This window comes from Centroberyx affinis, unplaced genomic scaffold (genome assembly GCF_046629955.1).
Source record: "Centroberyx affinis isolate AG114_WGS23_722 - 3 ecotype Tasmania unplaced genomic scaffold, CSIRO-AGI_Caff_v1 ptg002565l_1, whole genome shotgun sequence".
In the NCBI taxonomy this organism is placed as follows: domain Eukaryota; kingdom Metazoa; phylum Chordata; class Actinopteri; order Beryciformes; family Berycidae; genus Centroberyx; species Centroberyx affinis.
Genome location: NW_027280775.1, coordinates 24,149 through 45,304, shown reverse-complemented (window position 1 = coordinate 45,304; position 21,156 = coordinate 24,149). Strand labels below are relative to the sequence as shown.

Sequence of the window (21,156 nt, the reverse complement as noted above, 5' to 3'; positions counted from 1 at the left end):
TGAAAGAAGGAAAATTACTCCTAGAGAGAAAGCTTTTTGGGACACATTTTTACAGGTGCTGATTGGCAGAGGGCGTGGTTATTATTACCATATAAATTCTGTATTACCAAAGTACATGAAAGTGAAACCTAAGTTTAATGTGTTTCATAATGAGTTTCTTTCTTACATAAAAGCCCTTAAAGTCACGGAAAAATGCAATGAAACTTTTTAGTATAATAGAAGAATATGATTTACAAAAAAAGCCCTAGCCCTTTAAGTTATTATTTTTTATTTTTTATTTTTGTTATATTTAATATTATTTCAATATCTTGTCTGTTTTGAATTGTCTTTTTTCTGTGTTTTTGGTATGCACCTGATCCTATTGGTGTATTGTGAAGATTTCTAAGCCATGATGTTTGTACATGGAAATTGTTCGATTAAAAAAAAAAAAAAAAAATTCTGTATTACCAATAAGATTAAAGAAGTACACATCAAAATTTTAACAACAAATCTATATTTCTCCAAATTTTTAGATATTGAAAACAAGTGTAATTTTTGCAATGATGAACCAGAATCCTTAACGCATTTATTTTACATTCAGTTACTTTTTGGACTCGAATAGAAGATTATATATTGTGTAAAACTAATCATAATATTAAAATTGAGCGTAAAAGTGTCATTAGGCTACACATTTTGAACAGGATAAATATAACATTGAATTCATTGTAAACTTATTGATTCTATATGGTAAATTTCACATCCATAAATACAAAATAAGAAAAGTTACCGCCAATTTCACTAGATTTTTATGTGAATTTAATGAATATATTAAGACTCAAACTTATAAACACAGAACACAGAACACAGAACATAGAACACAGAACACACAGAACATAGAAGACAGAACAGAACACAGAACATAGAACAGAACACAGAACATAAAACACATAACAGAACACAGAACAGAACACAGAACATAGAAGACAGAACAGAACACAGAACATAGAACAAAACACAGAACATAGAACACAGAACACAGAACACAGAACAGAACATAGAACATAGAACAGAACACAGAACAGAACACAACAGAACATAGAACAGAACACAGAACAGAACATAGAACAGAACACAGAACATAGAACACAGAACACAGAACAGAACATAGAACAGAACACAGAACACAGAACAGAACACAGAACATAGAACAGAACACAGAACAGAACACAACAGAACATAGAACAGAACACAGAACAGAACATAGAACAGAACACAGAACATAGAACACAGAACACAGAACAGAACACAACAGAACATAGAACAGAACACAGAACAGAACATAGAACAGAACACAGAACACAGAACAGAACACAACAGAACATAGAACAGAACACAGAACAGAACATAGAACAGAACACAGAACATAGAACAGAACACAGAACAGAACATAGAACAAAACACAGAACATAGAACACAGAACACAGAACACAGAACAGAACACAGAACAGAACACAGAACATAAAACACATAACAGAACACAGAGCACAGAACAGAACACAGAACAGAACACAGAACATAGAACATAGAACACAGAACAGAACACAGAACAGAACACAGAACATAAAACACATAACAGAACACAGAGCACAGAACAGAACACAGAACAGAACACAGAACATAGAACATAGAACACAGAACAGAACATAGAACAGAACACAGAACAGAACACAACAGAACATAGAACAGAACACAGAACAGAACACATAACAGAACAGAACACAGAACAGAACACAGAACATAGAACATAGAACACAGAACAGAACATAGAACAGAACACATAACAGAACATAGAACACAGAACAGAACATAGAACAGAACACAGAACAGAACACAGAACAGAACACAGAACATAGAACAGAACATCAGAGATTCATGAGCAACAATAAGAAATAGAAATGACAGAAAAGCCGTTCTCAGACTCAGTTGCCACTTGAGACAAAACAGCAAACTAAGTAATGTTACATTATATTACATAACATTATACAACTTCCCCCAATACTATACTATATTCTATCAGTTTAGCTCTATCTTACACAGCACAACATTATATAATGTAATAAAATGCAGTAAGCAGTTATAAAAAAGGAATAACTTCACAAAAAATACATTCAGAAAAAAACATGACTTGGAGTTTCACTGAGTCCCAGTGGAAAAGACTCCAGCATGTTAAAACCTGTCTGTCTGTCTGTCTGTCTGCCTGTCTGTCTGTCTGTCTGTCTGTCTGTCTGTCTGTCTGTCTGTCTGCCTGTCTGTCTGTCTGTCTGTCTGTCTGTCTGTCTGTCTGTCTGTCTGTCTGTCTGTCTGTCTGTCTGCCTGCCTGCCTGTCTGTCTGTCTGTCTGTCTGTCTGTCTGTCTGTCTGTCTGTCTGCCTGCCTGCCTGTCTGTCTGTCTGTCTGTCTGTCTGTCTGTCTGCCTGCCTGTCTGTCTGTCTGTCTGTCTGTCTGTCTGTCTGCCTGTCTGTCTGTCTGTCTGTCTGTCTGTCTGTCTGTCTGTCTGTCTGTCTGTCTGCCTGCCTGCCTGTCTGTCATCATCCAGTTTATCAAAGCTGTGATACAGAAACACAGAGATGAGCCACTGAGGGAGAAACAAAGTAATGGAACGAGGAAAGTAATGTAAAGTAATGTGATTACTTTTTAAATGAGGAATAAGTAAAGAGTAACTTGTCCAGTGAGATCAGCTGCTGCTGGTCATGTGACCAACAGCTGGTTCACCAGGCGGAAAGAAAATATGTTTTATTTTTGTTTGTTAATCTGTTGTCATCTTCAGTATCAGATATAAGAAATACCCAGAAGCATAATGCAGTGACACCACAGTGACATCACAGTGACATCACAGTGACATCACAGTGACATCAGCGGTTGAAACAGCTGAGAAGTTGAAAGTTTCCACATCCTGTTCTGCTGCGGGACAAAAAACACAGAAGAGTTTAGTTTTAGTTTTTATGGATAAAAAACCTGCCCAGAGATATGATGACATCACACACAACATATCCATTTCTAATCCTATAGGACATAAAAGATGTTCAAGTAAGTGACATCACAGTGACATCACACAGTTTGAACCAGGTGACCGTCTGTAATCCTGGACTGCTTTCTTTATCCTTCTTCATCAATATCTTCATCAATATCTTCATCAATATCTTCATCAATATCTTCATCAATATGCTTAAAAAACGTTTTTTCTGGTTGAGAAACTCTATCTGCCTTTTCAAGAATGAACATGACAAAATGATAAATAGTTTGAAATAACGTCTGGTGTGTTGTTCTGTCTGGAACCATCAGTCTGTTCTCAGCTCACGTTCTGCAGGTTCTGCAGGTTCTGTTCTGCAGGTTCTGCAGGTTCTGCAGGTTCTGTTCTGCAGGTTCTGCAGGTTCTGTTCTGCAGGTTCTCTGTTCTGTTCTGCAGGTTCTGCAGGTTCTGTTCTGCAGGTTCTCTGTTCTGCAGGTTCTCTGTTCTGTTCTGCAGGTTCTGCAGGTTCTGTTCTGCAGGTTCTCTGTTCTGCAGGTTCTCGGTTCTGTTCTACAGGTTCTGCAGGTTCTCTGTTCTGTTCTGCAGGTTCTCTGTTCTGTTCTGCAGGTTCTCTGTTCTGCAGGTTCTCTGTTCTGTTCTGCAGGTTCTCTGTTCTGCAGGTTCTCTGTTCTGTTCTACAGGTTCTCTGTTCTGTTCTGCAGGTTCTCTGTTCTGCAGGTTCTCTGTTCTGTTCTGCAGGTTCTCTGTTCTGTTCTGCAGGTTCTCTGTTCTGCAGGTTCTCTGTTCTGTTCTGCAGGTTCTCTGTTCTGCAGGTTCTCTGTTCTGTTCTACAGGTTCTCTGTTCTGTTCTGCAGGTTCTCTGTTCTGCAGGTTCTCTGTTCTGTTCTGCAGGTTCTCAGAGGTTCCTGCAGTCTGACAGACAGTTCAGCTGCTGCGGGTTTTAACTTTCATATCTTGAAGGTCTTTGTTTATTTTTCTGTTCCTTCATTCCGGCGCCATGTTGGCTCCAGTCCTGCAGTTTCTATATACCAGGCTGTGATTTCCCGTCATCCTGCGGGCTCGTTGCCACGGCAACCCCGGGTCCTGATGCTGGTCGCGCGCCGCAGTGAGAGGAAGCAGAGCGGACTGGGAGCTCGAGACCGACGGTGACTCACCGACACCGTCAGCGCGCGACAGGAGCCCCGACCGGCGGGGAAGATGTAATGGCGACGACCAGCCGAGGTTAGCATCAGTCCGGTTAGCATCAGTCCGGTTAGCATCAGTCCGGTTAGCAACAAGCCCCGGTAAAGAACAACAAGGTGAAGTGATGTCAGAGGCGCGCGGCGGCGGACGGCAGCGGACTGCTAATGAGGCGCGAGACTGTTGATCTGCCGCAGTGTTGCTTCAGTCCGGAGGACCCGGAACTGAACCGGAGCTGAACCAAACCGGACTGGAGCCAAACCCACCGACCGAACCGAACCGAACCTAACCAGAGCGAACCGGATCCTGAACGAACCGGATCCTGAACGAACCGGATCCAGATGGAACCGCACTGAACCAACCAGCAGCCAGATGTTTGTTGATGTGAAGCTGACTGACAGCTGAGACTCAACAGGTAACAAGTCTGACCTTATAAAGCCTGAGTGTTATTACAGTGTTATTACAGAGTTATTACAGAGTTATTACAGAGTTATTACAGACTTATTACAGAGTGAAGTCGGTGTGTAAAGTCTAAGTTTTGTTCCAGAGTTAGTCTCAGTTTTGGTTGTTTTGTTGTTTTGTTGTTTTGTTGTTCAGCTCTGGTCAGCAGCAGTAGAGTTTGGTAACAATTGATTCCCGGTTCCAAATTGTCTAATTCAGCGGAACCGATAAGCGACGATATACAGCAGGAATCAATAAGGGAATCGATAAAGAATCAGATCGATAAGAATTATAGAACATGGCAGCGGAGTCTCAGGGTTCCCACACATCCTGGAAAACCTGGAAAACCTGGAAATTTAGAGACTAGTTTTCCAGTCATGGAAACACCTGGAAATTGATTAAAATGACCAAATATCCTGGAAATAATCTGTTGTCCTGGAAAATTTTAATTGTATTTTAGCCCTTCACTCAGATCGCCTATGTGTCAGTGGTCTGTTTGACAAAAGTAAATTTCACTTAAACTGAAATTAATATTTTATTCTTTTATTTTTATTTTATTTTATCTACATCAATACAGCTATAGGCTACTAGGGCTGCATGTAACAGCTCATTACAACTCCACCTGTTAAACAATAACACACCTTACAGTGCACATTATGCTGTGATTTACTACTTTATTATATTCTGAAATTGTTACAGAGGTAGAACATAGTCAATTTTTGTCCAAGTTTGAAGTTCATATGAGACCTGGAGTGTAACCCAGTGTGTGGAGAGAGTATTGTAACTGCCTCAATTCAAGTGTAACACAGAACATCTTGGTGTTTGTTTGCTGAGGAGCTTTGGAAGTAAAAAAAAAAACATACCAGTGCTGATCAGGTCTAACAAAAAGAGGCCAGACGACCTTATTGTACAGTTAGCAGTGATGGTGCAGCCCACCTGTAATGAACCTGAGACTCTTCATCATGAACCTGAGACTCTTCATCATGAACCTGAGACTCTTCATCATGAACCTGAGACTCTTCATCATGAACCTGAGACTCTTCATCATGAACCTGCATCATTAAAAAAGGAGGAATAAAACTGGGGTTAAATGTGTCAATACTAGACCTACCGGTAAATTATATGACCATTTGTGAGCAAGTGCTGTCCTGTACTGTCAAGAAAAACTCCTGGAAAGGTCCTGGAAAGGTCCTGGAAAGGTCCTGGAAAAGGTCCTGGAAAAGGTCCTGGAAAGGTCCTGGAAAAGGTCCTGGAAAGGTCCTGGAAAGGTCCTGGAAAGGTCCTGGAAAATGATTTCTTTAAAAGAGTGTCTGTAACTTTTACCTAGAACCAGAACCAGAACCAGAGTGAGTTCTGTCAGTTCAGATCAGATCTACTGTGGTTCATCTGTTAGAGTTCACACTGTGACTCTGACCAGACTGAGGTCAGCGACATCACAGCCGACAGTAAGGAGGTCAAAGGTCAGGGGTCACAGCACCCTGACAACAGTGTGTCAACGATATATATTACTATAATAATATATTACTTTAATATTATTTAATTGATCATAACATTACATCATACAGTTAATCTCCAACAGTAAGCCTGCTGATATATATAAATATATAAATATATAAATATATAGCGGTTCTGTGCTGAAGAACAGTGAAGCCGGTTCTCTGGAGATCCTGTGAGAAACTACAGAACAGCAGCTGCTGGTTCAGACACAAACTGTCTGAACTGTGTCATATATAATGTTATAATGTTATGATATTATGATGTCATAATGTTATAATGTCATAATGTTATGATGTTATAATATCATAATGTTATAATGTTATGATATTATGATGTCATAATGTTATAATGTCATAATGTTATGATGTTATAATATCATAATGTTATAATGTCATAATGTATAATGTCATAATGTTATAATGTAATGATGTTATAATGTTATAATGTCATAATGTTATAATGTAATGATGTTATAGTGTTATAATGTCATAATGTTATAATGTAATGATGTTATAATGTCATAATTTTATAATGTCATAATGTATAATGTCATGTTATAATGTAATGATGTCATAATGTTATAACGTCATGTTATAATGTCATGTTATAATTTAATGATGTTATAATGTCATGTTATAATGTTATAATGTCATAATGTCATAATGTTATAATGTTATAATGTAATGATGTTATAATGTCATAATGTTATAACGTCATGTTATAATGTCATAATGTCATAATGTTATAATGTTATAATGTCATAATGTTATAATGTCATGTTATAATGTCATAATGTCATAATGTTATAATGTTATAATGTTATAATGTAATGATGTTATAATGTCATAATGTCATAATGTTATAATGTCATAATGTCATAATGTTATAATGTTATAATGTAATGATGTTATAATGTCATGTTATAATGTCATAATGTCATAATGTTATAATGTTATAATGTCATAATGTCATAATGTTATAATGTTATAATGTAATGATGTTATAATGTCATAATGTATAATGTCATGTTATAATGTCATGTTATAATGTAATGATGTCATAATGTTATAATGTCATGTTATAATGTCATAATGTCATAATGTTATAATGTAATGATGTTATAATGTTATAATGTAATGATGTTATAATGTTATAATGTAATGATGTCATAATGTTATAATGTCATAATGTTATAATGTCATGTTATAATGTCATAATGTTATAATGTCATGTTATAATGTCATAATGTTACAATGTCATAATGTTATAATGTCATGATGTTATAATGTTATAATGTCATAATGTCATGATGTTATAATGTTATAATGTCATAATGTTACAATGTCATAATGTTACAATGTCATAATGTTATAATGTCATGATGTTATAATGTTATAATGTCATAATGTCATGATGTTATAATGTTATAATGTCATAATGTTACAATGTCATAATGTTATAATGTCATGATGTTATAATGTTATAATGTCATAATGTCATGATGTTATAATGTTATAATGTCATAATGTTACAATGTCATAATGTTACAATGTCATAATGTTATAATGTCATAATGTTATAATGTCATGTTATAATGTCATAATGTTATAATGTCATGTTATAATGTCATAATGTTACAATGTCATAATGTTATAATGTCATGATGTTATAATGTTATAATGTCATAATGTCATGATGTTATAATGTTATAATGTCATAATGTTACAATGTCATAATGTTACAATGTCATAATGTTACAATGTCATAATGTTATAATGTCATGATGTTATAATGTTATAATGTCATGATGTTATAATGTCATAATGTTACAATGTCATGATGTTATAATGTCATAATGTTACAATGTCATAATGTTATAATGTCATAATGTTACAATGTCATAATGTTATAATGTCATGATGTTATAATGTTATAATGTCATAATGTCATGATGTTATAATGTTATAATGTCATAATGTCATGATGTTATAATGTTATGTCATAATGTTACAATGTCATAATGTTATAATGTCATGATGTCATAATGTTATAATGTTATAATGTAATGATGTTATAATGTCATAATGTTATAATGTCATAATGTCATAATGTTACAATGTCATAATGTCATGATGTCATAATGTTATATTGTTATGATGTCATATTGTTCCCTCTCAGCTGTGTCAGTCTGTTTCTCTGTCCAGATGAGAACCTGCAGCTGGTTCTGTCTGTTCTCTACAGAACAAACAGAATCAGCAGCAGAACCTCAGTGACCAACATGCTTCAGATGTTCTGTGGTATCGAGTTTCTGACATCACACCTGTGCAAACTGTTAACTTATGATCTCTAATCTGCTAGTGGGAGGAAAAATGTGTTGTTTTATTTCAACTGTGTTCACTTTTCCACAATCAGCCTGTTTTCCTGGAAATATCAGGAATGAGCAAATTACAACAAATGTCTGTTTTTTTTTTCTTGAATTGTAAGATCAAATTTCTAAGCTATTAATAATAATAATGATAATAATAATAATAAGAAGAATATCATGATAATACTGTATATTGCAATATTTTGGCAGGACAGCATTACCATATGAAATTTTGGTTATCGCCCAGCCTGTTCAATACAGACTGCTGTCAGATGGACTGTCTCTCTGTTTCTCATCCTTGTAAACTAAAGGCCACACACACACACACACACACACACACACACACACACACACACACACACACACACACACACACAGCCATCTCAGGCTGGTTCTATTTATAGAGCAGATGCAGAAGGTGTTATATAATATATATTGGGGGGGGGGGGGGGGTAGTCTTACCTGTGCTTGACCCTCAGATCAACCAATCAGATCAATCAAATCTAATCAAACGCTTGCGAAAGAGACAGAGAGAGAGACAGAGAGAGAGAGAGACAGAGAGACAGACAGAGAGAGAGAGACAGAGAGAGAGAGACAGAGAGAAACAGAGAGACAGACAGAGAGAGAGAGACAGAGAGAGAGAGACAGAGAGAGAGAGAGACACACAGACAGAGAGAGAGAGAGAGAGAAACAGAGAGACAGACAGAGAGAGAGACAGAGACAGAGAGAGAGAAACAGAGAGAGAGACCCATATCTGGACCGTTATTAAAAGGTAAATATTGAGTGAAAACATTCTCTCCTCTACACATCAGGTCTTTCTGAGGCCCTGGAGACTGAATGTCAGTCTGTGGGTTTTGTGCCTTAATTGATTGATATTATTTTATTTGATGATTTCAATGCTGGAAGTGGTGAGGAAACGACTATATGAGCAGAGGCAGCAGGTTCCCTCTGCAGTGTGGTGGACTGGACCATAACTGATACTCACCACACCAGGTCCATGCATGGTGATAAAACCAGAGCCGCCTCTCACATCACAGACTGATCATGTGTCTGAAGACAGAGAACCTCGAGCCGTCCAGAACAATGAGAACCTCAGAAACAGCTGCTGCAGGAGGAGAACCATTTGATGCCGGAAACTAAAAGAAAGAAGAAAGAAACTAAATCAGGCCAAACTGAAACTACCATCCGTTTAGAACATCAACAGAACTGTTAAATAACCAGACGTTCTTCCTCCTCTGTCTGCTCTCCAGGTACATCATGTTCTTACCAGAACTCTGGAGACCTACCATCTGTTCTAGAACCCCGGAGACCTACCATCTGTTCTAGAACCCCAGAGATCTACCATCTGTTCCCAAACTCTGGGCTGGTCTACAGAGCCTTGGAGAGGTATTTTGCTGTTGTAAAGTATTGTGGTTCTGTTGTCTTACTGTTGTTGTGGAACGTTCAGAGAGAACCTTGGAGATCTGCCGCTGACGGAACACTCCAGTGCTTTCTGCACAGATGGACAGATGGATTTATGCACAGATAGATAGATAGATAGATAGATAGATAGATAGATAGATAGATAGATAGATAGATAGATGGACGGATGGCAGGGTTCACCCAGCATTTCAAACCAATAGGAAGGCAGCGCTGCTCCTTCCTGGGAACCGTTAACTGATCTGGAGTCAGGCAGGAACGTTCTTCTGCTCTTCTCAGTGTTGCTGCTTCACTAACAGCAGAAAGGAACAGAGCGCCACCTGCTGTCTCATGCTTTACAGTGTTCTGTTGCAGTCAGCTGACCTCGCCAGCTCTCAACCAGTTGAGTTAAGCTCCGCCCACCAGTGGCATTCCTTTCTGGTTGAGTGTAGAAGACAACGAATAGGATGAGCCAGCTGCCGGAGGCGGAGCCAAACCAGGAGGTGGAAGGCAAGGTAAGGAATTCTGCTTCCTTTAGGAACCTTTCTTCATCAGCTCCACCTGCTTCACATTCATTCACCTCCTGTAGACCAGACCAGAACAACCTCCTGTAGACCAGAACCACCTCCTGTAGACCAGAACCACCTCCTGTAGACCAGAACAACTTCCTGTAGTCCAGAACAACCTCCTGTAGTCCAGAACAACCTCCTGTAGACCAGAACAACTTGGTCCAGATTAGATGATTAGCTCAGATTAGACTAGACTAGACTTTATCGATCCCCATGGGGAAATTCAGTAGAGGAGAACAAATGGGGATGTAATTAGAAGAATTAGAAAATGTTTCTGTATGAAAAGCATGAAAAACGTAAGTACAGCATGAATGAGAGTATCCAAAATACAACATTAGAACATTAGAAGACAAAAAAGAATGAAAATATATACAATATACAAACCTCTACCCAAAATATGAAACAATACAGTATGAAATATGTGAAAAATGCTGTGTGGTGTGCTGGTTGCTGGTTGCTGGTTGCTGGTTGCCGGTTGCCGGTTGCAGGTGCAGACATGGGCTCAGTCTCTGGTCTACACTCTGGAGGAACTGGAGTGTAAGATCTGCTACAACCGCTACGACACGCGCAGCCGCAAACCCAAACTGCTGGGCTGCCTGCACCGAGTCTGCGCCAAGTGTCTGAAGAAGATGGTGGACATGGGTGAGTGACATCACCGGACCACATGACCACAGGTCCCCTGTTACTATGGTAACCACTGTGTTCTGGAACGCAGGTCCAGTGTTACTATGGCAACCATTGTGTTCTGGAACACAGGTCCCGTGTCACTATGGTAACCACTGTGTTCTGGAATGCGGGTCCCGTGTTACTATGGTAACCATTGTGTTGTAGAACGCAGGTCCGTGTTTCTAATGTTATTACATTATGTAACTCTTTCTATTGTTACATTATCTAACCTGTTTTCATCGGCTTCCAGGTGAGTCGTCGCCCTCCGTCATCAGCTGTCCGTTCTGTCGCCATGAGACTCACGTCCCGGACGAGGAGGTGAGACTCCGCCTTCACGCACCTGATGAGGTTCTGTGTCCCAGCAGCCAATGAGGCTTCAGGAAACAAAAGGACAGATGGAAGCCACAGACTGTAATCACACTGTATTTGTTTCTGTTGTTCTTCCTGTGGAGGTTTGGCTGATGGAGGACGACCGCCACATTCTGGCGGTTCTGTCCTGTCAGGACCGAGCCCGGCGAGGAGGAGGGGGGGGGGGCGAGGTGGTGCTGAGCCCCAACAGTCTGACTGGTAAAATCACTTTTTTAATACTTTAACACATTAATGTTCATTCACCAAATGATTTGTATTCCATTCTATTTTGTATTATGTTGTTTTTTTTCTCAAACTGTAACTGTGGTTTGAAAAGCTAATCACCTGCAAACCAAGACTGGTTCTGATTTTACCGTACCGACTGCATTCTCACATTATAGTGAAATAGTTTGGTGATGCAGGTCATCAGTCCAGGTTCAGGATGGAAGACAGATGATTAAAGGTTCCTACAGGATGTAGGACACAGGATGACGTAGGATGCAGGATGTAGGATACAGGATGTAGGACACATGATGTAGGACATAGGACACAGGATATAGGATACAGGATGTAGAACGTAGAATACAGGTTGTAGGATACAGGGTGTAGGACACAGCATGTAGGACAGGGTGTAGGATACAGGACATAGGATGCAGGACGTAGGACATAGGATACAGGATGTAGGATACAGGATGAAGGATGCAGGATGTAGGACACAGGATCTAGGACGCAGGATGTAGGACGCAGCATGTAGGACGCAGGATGTAGGACGCAGGATGTAGGACGCAAGATGTAGGACACAGGATGTAGGATGTAGGACACAGGATGTAGGACACAGGATGTAGGATGTAGGAGACAGGATGTAGGATGTAGGAGACAGGATGTAGGACGCAGGATGTAGGACGCAAGATGCAGGACACAGGATGTAGGATGTAGGACACAGGATGTAGGATGTAGGACACAGGATGTAGGACACAGGATGTAGGATGTAGGACACAGGATGTAGGACGCAGGATGTAGGACGCAGGATGTAGGACGTAGGACGCAGGATGTAGGATGTAGGACACAGGATGTAGGACGCAGGATGTAGGACACAGGATGTAGGATGTAGGACACAGGATGTAGGACGCAGGATGTAGGATGTAGGACACAGGATGTAGGATGTAGGACGCAGGATGTAGGACGCAGGATGTAGGACGCAGGATGTAGGATGTAGGACACAGGATGTAGGACGCAGGATGTAGGACACAGGATGTAGGATGTAGGACACAGGATGTAGGACGCAGGATGTAGGACACAGGATGTAGGACACAGGATGTAGAATGTAGGACGCAGGATGTAGGACACAGGATGTAGGATGTAGGACGCAGGATGTAGGACGTAGGACACAGGATGTAGGACACAGGATGTAGGATGTAGGACACAGGATGTAGGACGCAGGATGTAGAATGTAGGACGCAGGATGTAGGACGCAGGATGTAGGATGTAGGACACAGGATGTAGGACACAGGATGTAGGATGTAGGACACAGGATGTAGGACGCAGGATGTAGGATGTAGGACACAGGATGCAGCCTCCGGCGGCTCTGATCTCTTTCTGTTTGACTTTCTGACTGCAGGAGGAGGAGGAGGGAGGGGGGGGGGTGCGGAGGCCTCCCACAGGTCCTCAGACTGCCTGGTCATCACCATCATGGAGCTGCCCGGAGAGTCTCCGTCCTCAGACTCACTGAGCATGCTCAACATGGTGGGGCTGTACCGCCCCCCCAGCCTGGACTCGCTGCCCTGCAGCCTGCCGGCACAGAAGTGCCGAGCCTGGACCAACCGCAGCTTCCCACGCTGCCTGCTGGGGGCGCTGTGCCTGGTCAGTACAGAGAGACAGACAGGTAGAGAGGGGCACAGGGAGAGAGAGAGACAGGTAGAGAGACAGACAGGGAGAGAGAGAGACAGGTAGCGAGAGAGACAGGTAGAGAGACAGACAGACCAACCGCAGCTTCCCACGCTCCCTGCTGGGGGCGCTGTGCCTGGTCAGTACAGAGAGACAGACAGGTAGAGAGACAGACAGGTAGAGAGGGAGACAGGTAGAGAGGGACACAGGGAGAGAGGGAGAGAGAGAGACAGACAGGTAGAGAGACAGACAGGTAGAGAGACAGACAGACCAACCGCAGCTTCCCACGCTGCCTGCTGGCGGCGCTGTGCCTGGTCAGTACAGAGAGACAGACAGGTAGAGAGGGGCACAGGTAGAGAGACAGACAGGTAGAGGGACACAGGTAGAGAGAGAGAGACAGGTAGAGAGACAGACAGACAGGTAGAGAGACAGACAGACAGACAGGTAGAGAGGGACACAGAGAGACAGGTAGACAGACAGACAGGTAGAGAGACAGACAGACAGGTAGAGAGGGACACAGGGAGACAGGTAGAGAGACAGACAGGTAGAGAGGGACACAGGGAGACAGGTAGAGAGACAGACAGGTAGAGAGGGAGACAGACAGACAGACAGGCAGACAGGCAGGCAGACAGACAGACAGACAGACAGATAGAGAAGGACACAGGGAGACAGGTAGAGAGACAGACAGGCAGAGAGGGAGACAGGTAGAGAGAGAGACAGGGAGACAGGTAGACAGACAGACAGGTAGAGAGACAGACAGACAGACAGACAGACAGACAGGTAGAGAGAGTGACAGGGAGACAGGTAGAGAGACAGACAGGTAGACAGACAGACAGGTAGAGAGGGAGACAGGTAGAGAGAGAGACAGGGAGACAGGTAGACAGACAGACAGGCAGAGAGACAGACAGACAGACAGACAGGTAGAGAGAGTGACAGACAGACAGGTAGAGAGACAGACAGGTAGAGGGACACAGGGAGAGAGAGAGACAGGTAGACAGACAGACAGGTAGAGAGGGAGACAGGTAGAGAGAGAGACAGGGAGACAGGTAGACAGACAGACAGGCAGAGAGACAGACAGACAGACAGACAGACAGGTAGAGAGAGTGACAGACAGACAGGTAGACAGACAGACAGGTAGAGAGACAGACAGACAGACAGGTAGAGAGGGACACGGAGACAGGTAGACAGACAGACAGGTAGAGAGACAGACAGACAGACAGGTAGAGAGAGTGACAGACAGACAGGTAGACAGACAGACAGGTAGTGGGACACAGGGAGAGAGAGAGACAGGTAGACAGACAGACAGGTAGAGAGAGAGACAGACAGACAGGCAGACAGACAGGCAGACAGACAGACAGGTTCTAACCCTGTGTTCTCCTCCTCAGGTCTACTTCAGCTCTCTTCCTCTGGGGATCTACCTTCTGATGATCGGTCAGCTGTGGCTCGGTGTGGTTCTCGTCAGCCTGGTTCCTTCCACTCTGCTGCTCTGTGTTCTCTACGGGTTCTGCCAGTGTCTCTGCCACGAGGTTCTGGAGGCTCTGGCTGCTCACCGGCACGCTCTGTCATGAACACACCGGAACATACCCAGAACTGATCCAGAACACACCGGAACATACCCAGAACTGATCCAGAACACACCGGAACATACCCAGAACTGATCCAGAACACACCGGAACATACCCAGAACTTATCCAGAACACACCGGAACATATCCAGAACACACCGGAACATACCCAGAACTGATCCAGAACACACCGGAACATACCCAGAACTTATCCAGAACACACCGGAACATATCCAGAACACACCGGAACATACCCAGAACTGATCCAGAACACACCGGAACATATCCAGAACACACCGGAACATACCCAGAACTGATCCAGAACACACCGGAACATACTCAGAACTTATCCAGAACACACCGGAACATACTCAGAACTTATCCAGAACACACTGGAACATATCCAGAACACACCGGAACATACCCAGAACTGATCCAGAACACACCGGAACATATCCAGAACACACCGGAACATACCCAGAACTGATCCAGAACACACCGGAACACCACCCAGGGTTTCCCCCAGAAACATGTTTAAGCCGGAGCGCAGTGCGAGGAAGGCCCGACTCAAAACAGAACCGTCCAGAACCCGACGCAGAACCGTCCAGAAGCTATAGTTGAGAACCAGACCAATAATGCAAAGTTGTGTATTAATTTATTTATGAGTTTCTGCTGTTTTCCTTTTTACCTCAGAGATAAAATGTGAAATTGGATTGTAACTCAAATGAGTTTTGAACAAATGACTCAGTGTCTTTCCTAAGTATGGTTCTTAAAGTTTGTTCCACTGTTCCACATAAACGTACTGCCAGGGCAGAGGAGAACCTCCAACAGCTGAGTTGTCCAATCAGATGAACGGAGAGGCGGGACTTCTCCAAAGACTTCTAAACAAAAAACATGGCAAATTACCCACGATGCATTCCTCCCAAAGTGTAGACCAGACAGGAAGGAGAAGGAGGCTGGGGGAAACCCACAACACACACACACACACACACACACACACACACACACACACACACACACACACACACACACACCCCCCGTCTGAATACCAGCATAACCCAGACCTCGCTCAGTGTGAAGGCTACAGCCAATCAGACCAGGACTAGATGATGACATCATGACACTGAGGAAGCTGATGGTTTGTGGGACCAGACAGGAGGAAATGGACAGACATGTAACCACGGTAACCACAGTGTTCGAGAGCACTGATCCCATGTAACCATGGTAACTGCAGTGTGTTGTCTTCTTCCTGTCTGGACCACAGAGCGCCGGGTCTCTGTGTTTTTTTTTACTGTGAAGAGTTTCTGTGATGCTGCCGCCTGCTGGAGAACCTGGAGAACCTGGAGAACCTGGGGAACCTGGAGAACCTGGGGAACCTGGAGAACCTGGAGAACCTGGGGAACCTGGAGAACCTGGAGAACCTGGGGAACCTGGAGAAGCTGGAGAGCTCAAAAAGACTCCAAACATACTGAAAAACTATCCAAACTTAAGGATGAATGCTCTGTCATTAGCAAAGAAATGATTGTTTCCATTTCTAGTTTGAATGGATTGAACTGGAAGAGTTGGATCTTCATCATCATCTTCATCAGCAAGCGTCTCCAGTCACACAATGTTCAATAAGCTAAAGTTACTGAGCAGCCATTCCTCTGTCCTGTTGTAGCACTGTGCAGACCGGCAGACAGAACTTTATTTATTCATGTTGGACAGAAACGTCTCTGAAGTTCCCTGCTGGCCTTTAAAACGTTTCTTCATTTGTTTTAAGTTTTGACTGTGAATCTTTTCATCCTGAAGCAGGAGGCAGGAAGCAGGAGGCAGGAGGCAGGAGGCAGGAGGCAGGAAGCAGGAAGCAGGAGGCAGGAGGCAGGAGGCAGGAGGCAGGAGGCAGGAAGCAGGAGGCAGGAGGCAGGAGGCAGGAGGCAGGAGGCAGGAAGCAGGAGGCAGGAGGCAGGAGGCAGGAAGCAGGAAGCAGGAAGCAGGAGGCAGGAAGCAGGAAGCAGGAAGCAGGAAGCAGGAAGCAGGAGGCAGGAAACAGGAGGCAGGAAGCAGGAAGCAGGAGGCAGGAAGCAGGAAGCAGGAAGCAGTCTGTCCTGCGGCTCCTGTTGACAGGACAGAGCGTCCATGTGGTTTCCTGTCCAGTATCATGTGATCTAGTGTTTCTTACACCTGTCTGCTGGTCCCTGCATGATGACATCATTACTAGCTGTTACTGAGTCTGTGATGTCAGACTGAAAACATTTAACAGTGTTGCGTCCCTCCTTGTAAGTATTATGGGATGTAAACTGGACGAGGTTCTGCTCTGTGTGTCTGTTCTGTCTGTGCTGATGGAAACTTACTGACATTCAAATAAAAACTACAGACTGACAAGTCTGACCATGTGGCTGCTGTTACTATGGTGATCTTCAAATATGACTACTGTTACTATGGTGATCTTCAAATATGACTACTGTTACTATGGTGATCTTCAAATATGACTACTGTTACTATGGTGATCTTCAAATATGACTACTGTTACTATGGTGATCTTCAAATATGACTACTGTTACTATGGTGATCTTCAAATACTACTATTACTGCTAGTAATCACCAGTAAGTACCTAGTAACACCCTAGCAACCAGTGCAGGAGCCATAAAACATGAGAATTCCATTTCATTGTATTTACAGTCACATTTCATTCAATAGTTTAAGCTCCAAATAATCAAATTCTAAAGACATTTAAAGTTTTTTTGTTCGGATTATTATTCTTCTGCTTCTTCTTCTTCTTCTGCCCTGAAAGTATCTGGATCTCAGAAACCATAAGAGCTACAGAGACCAAACTTGGCAGATGGGTCCAAAGTCTCAGCCGCTACTCAGGTTACGAAACCCAAGTCAATTGACCTCATGGTGGCGCTATAGCAAGCAACTTTACGTTTTGGCCTATAACTTCTGAACTGCATGGGCCACAATCAAAATTCCACTTTCCCTGGATTCCTTGGTTCATTCTGCTTCCATCCATATATTTCCGCCTAAATAGATTTTCCGCCATTTTGAATTGTGTCCAAAACTGTTTTTTCACTACTCCTCCTACAAATTTTGTCCAATCTTCACCAAATTTGCGACACAGCATGTCTGGACTGTCCTGCACAAAAGTTATTGAGCAGTTTTTTGATATTCCACACCGTTTTCATATAATCGACTTCCAAAGTTTGGTCAACTGTTGTGGGTGGGCCTATTTCACAAAAATCTCCATAACTCAGGAACGCATTGTCCCACGGTGACCAAACCTGGTGCACGTGTGCAGGTATGTACTCTGAGCCAATAGTCTTTCTACCTTCTGTAATGTTTTGTCTATCTGTCTGTCTTATCAAATTGTGCTTGGACCCCTCAATCGCCGCTTGCGGCTATATTTATCATTGTTATTAGTAGTAAAACAAATAGTAAATTTGTGAAAAAAAAAGTTAATGATGAAAGTTATTAGGAGTAAATAAAGTAAAATCTGTAGTAGTAGAACACAACAGGAACATAACCAGAACATACAGGAACACAACAGGAACCTCCCAGTCGTTCTTGTCTCTCTCCATTTCCAGGCAAAGGAAAGGCAAAAATGCCCAAACTAATAATTGAAAACAGAAAAATAAAGTTTAATATAAACTGAGCCCAGTGCATGCTGGGAGAACGCTGCCTGAGCCCAGTGCATGCTGGGAGGAGCTGAGCTGGCTGTTGGCCTCAGCTGGTCGGAGCTTTAATTAAAAACACGGTCTGTCCCGGAGGAGGAGCTCTTCCCTGAGGGGAGCGCTTGTTTTTAGTAACTCCATCTCTCCTGACGGAAAAACAGAGCGAGAGAGGAGATCCAGGAACCTGAACCAGCTTCCAGAGCAGAACCGGAGGAGAACCAGAGCAGAACCAGAGGAGAACCAGAGCAGAACCGGAGGAGAACCAGAGCAGAACCAGAGGAGAACCAGAGGGAGAACCAGAGGCCTGGAGATGGAGCTCTGACACTCTGGAGGTAGGAGACGAGAATAATCTGTCTGCTCAGCTTCAGCTTCTTCTCTTCAGATACTGAAGAACCTTTCGCCCGGAGAGGATGGTCATATTTAATGATATATGATATATTTAATGATGATATATAATATTATTATATTTAATGACATATTTCTCATGTTTAACTTATTAAAATAGGTAAGAGTAGATGTTCTGTTGTTAACAAAGGACTGACAGTTTCTGATTGGATGAGTGAATGTGAAGAGAATGAAGCTGAGTAATGTAGTAACAGACTTCTGCCTCTCATGTTCATCACGTCTAAAGGGAACATCCACCCAAAAACTGAACTCATGTCACTGCTGTGATCCTGGAGAATGATTTGTGAAGAATCACTATCATCTTTTAAATGTCTTCTTAAAACAGATTTTTCCATAATACAGGCTGAGCAGCAGTTTATTTTGTTTAGCTTCACACTGAACAAATACAAACCAACCAGGGCTTGGAAACAAAAATCACCAGAGTCCCAAGCAGTTTGTTGATTGGACAGTTTGAACCTGTCGTCCTGCAGGTTAGAGACTCTTCAAATCTAGACTCAAAACCTATTTATTCTCGCAATCATACGACCGACCTTAGCACCGTTGGCTTGGCCTGTTCTCTTACTCTAGCCTACACAGAATTTATATAGGAATTTGCCGTTGGGAGCATAGCATCGGGCCTCCTGGTTACAGTCTAATCACTTTCTATCTGTCTGTATGAGCGTGTGCCCAAATACGTCTGGGTTATGTGCTGCTTCTGCACAGCTGTGTGTGTGTGTGTGTGTGTGTGTCTGGTTGTGTTGTGTGTGTGTGTGTCTGGTTGTGTTGTGTGTGTGTGTCTGGGTGTGTTGTGTGTGTGTGTCTGGTTGTGTTGTGTGTGTGTGTGTCTGGTTGTGTTGTGTGTGTGTGTCTGGTTGTGTTGTGTGTGTGTGTGGGTGTGTTGTGTGTGTGTGTCTGGTTGTGTTGTGTGTGTGTGTGTCTGGTTGTGTTGTGTGTGTGTGTCTGGTTGTGTTGTGTGTGTGTCTGGGTGTGTTGGTGTGTGTGTGTGTGTTTGTGTGTGTGTACGCCGCCTCGTGTCCTCCCTCTCTCTCTCCCTCTCTCTCTCTCTCTCCCTCTCTCTCTCTCTCTCTCTCTCTCCCTCTCTCCCTCTCTCTCTCTCTCTCCCTCTCTCTCTCTCTCTCTCTCTCTCCCTCTCTCTCTCTCTCTCTCTCTCTCTCTCTCCCTCTCTCTCTCTCTCTCTCTCTCTCTCTCTCTCTCTCTCTCTCTCTGACTCCAGGTCAGTCTCTACCTGGCAGTGGCGGGTGCTGCCCTGCTCTTCCCTGCTGCTGCCCTCGTCTCACTGAATTTTCTATCTAGTTTTTCCTTGTGTGCATTAGGGTCTTAGGCTGGGTGCTGGGTAGGTTAGGCTGTGGAACAGGTAGTTTGTTAACAGGTGAGAGCGGCCACACGGCCTCCTTGGTACAACTCTTCACTTTTCGGACCGCTCATCAACATATAAATGACATTTATAATGACATGAAATGAAACATTCTATGGCCATTATCAAAGGCAAACTCAATGTAGAAAGATAGGCAGCGCTGCAGCAGCGCTCTCTGTGTGACATCACAGGCTGTGTGACATCACAGGCTGTGTGACATCACAGGCTGTGTGACATCACAGGCTGTGAGCCGCAGCAGTTCAGTGAGGTCGCCGTCACGCACCGCTCACGCAGGCGGTGTGGCCCGGGCATAACTGTCCTACCTTACCTCCTTACCTTCCTACCTTACCTCCTTACCTTCCTACCTTGCCTCCTTACCTTCCTACCTTACCTCCTTACCTTCCTACCTTACCTCCTTACCTTCCTACCTTACCTCCTTACCTCCCTACCTTACCTCCTTACCTACCTTACCTCCTAACTGTCCTACCTTACCTCCTAACTGTCCTACCTTACCTCCTAACTGTCCTACCTTACCTCCTTACCTACCTACCTTACTTCCTTACCTACCTACTTTACCTACCTACCTTACCTCCCTACCTTACTTCCTTACCTACCTACTTTGCCTCCTTACCTCCTTACCTACCTACCTTACCTCCTTACCTACCTACCTACCTTACCTCCCTACCTCCCTACCTTACCTCCTTACCTCCCTACCTTACCTCCTTACCTACCTCCCTACCATACCTCCCTACCTTACCTCCTTACCTCCCTACCTTACCTCCTTACCTACCTCCCTACCTTCCCTTCCCTCCTGACCCAGCAGGTG

At 43.1% G+C, this 21,156-nt stretch overlaps 1 protein-coding gene across 1 annotated transcript; it reads left to right on the top strand.

Moving 5' to 3' along the window:
* Nucleotides 1-10,356: 10,356 nt before the first annotated feature.
* On the top strand, nt 10,357-14,924 carry LOC139656877 (E3 ubiquitin-protein ligase RNF182). Its single transcript, XM_071534511.1, has 6 exons — nt 10,357-10,404; nt 10,947-11,100; nt 11,375-11,442; nt 11,577-11,691; nt 13,103-13,332; nt 14,742-14,924. The coding sequence occupies exons 1-6, from the start codon at nt 10,357-10,359 to the stop codon at nt 14,922-14,924; spliced, it is 798 nt and encodes a 265-aa protein (XP_071390612.1).
* Nucleotides 14,925-21,156: the final 6,232 nt, after the last annotated feature.

Excerpts from the sequence above, each read along its gene's own strand:
- LOC139656877 (XM_071534511.1), top strand. The coding sequence starts at position 10,357 with ATGAGCCAGCTGCCGGAGGCGGAGCCAAACCAGGAGGTGGAAGGCAAG. Across the intron at positions 10,405-10,946 it reads ACCAGGAGGTGGAAGGCAAG|GTGCAGACATGGGCTCAGTC; the intron begins GTAAGGAATTCT and ends TGCCGGTTGCAG. Across the intron at positions 11,101-11,374 it reads GAAGAAGATGGTGGACATGG|GTGAGTCGTCGCCCTCCGTC; the intron begins GTGAGTGACATC and ends ATCGGCTTCCAG.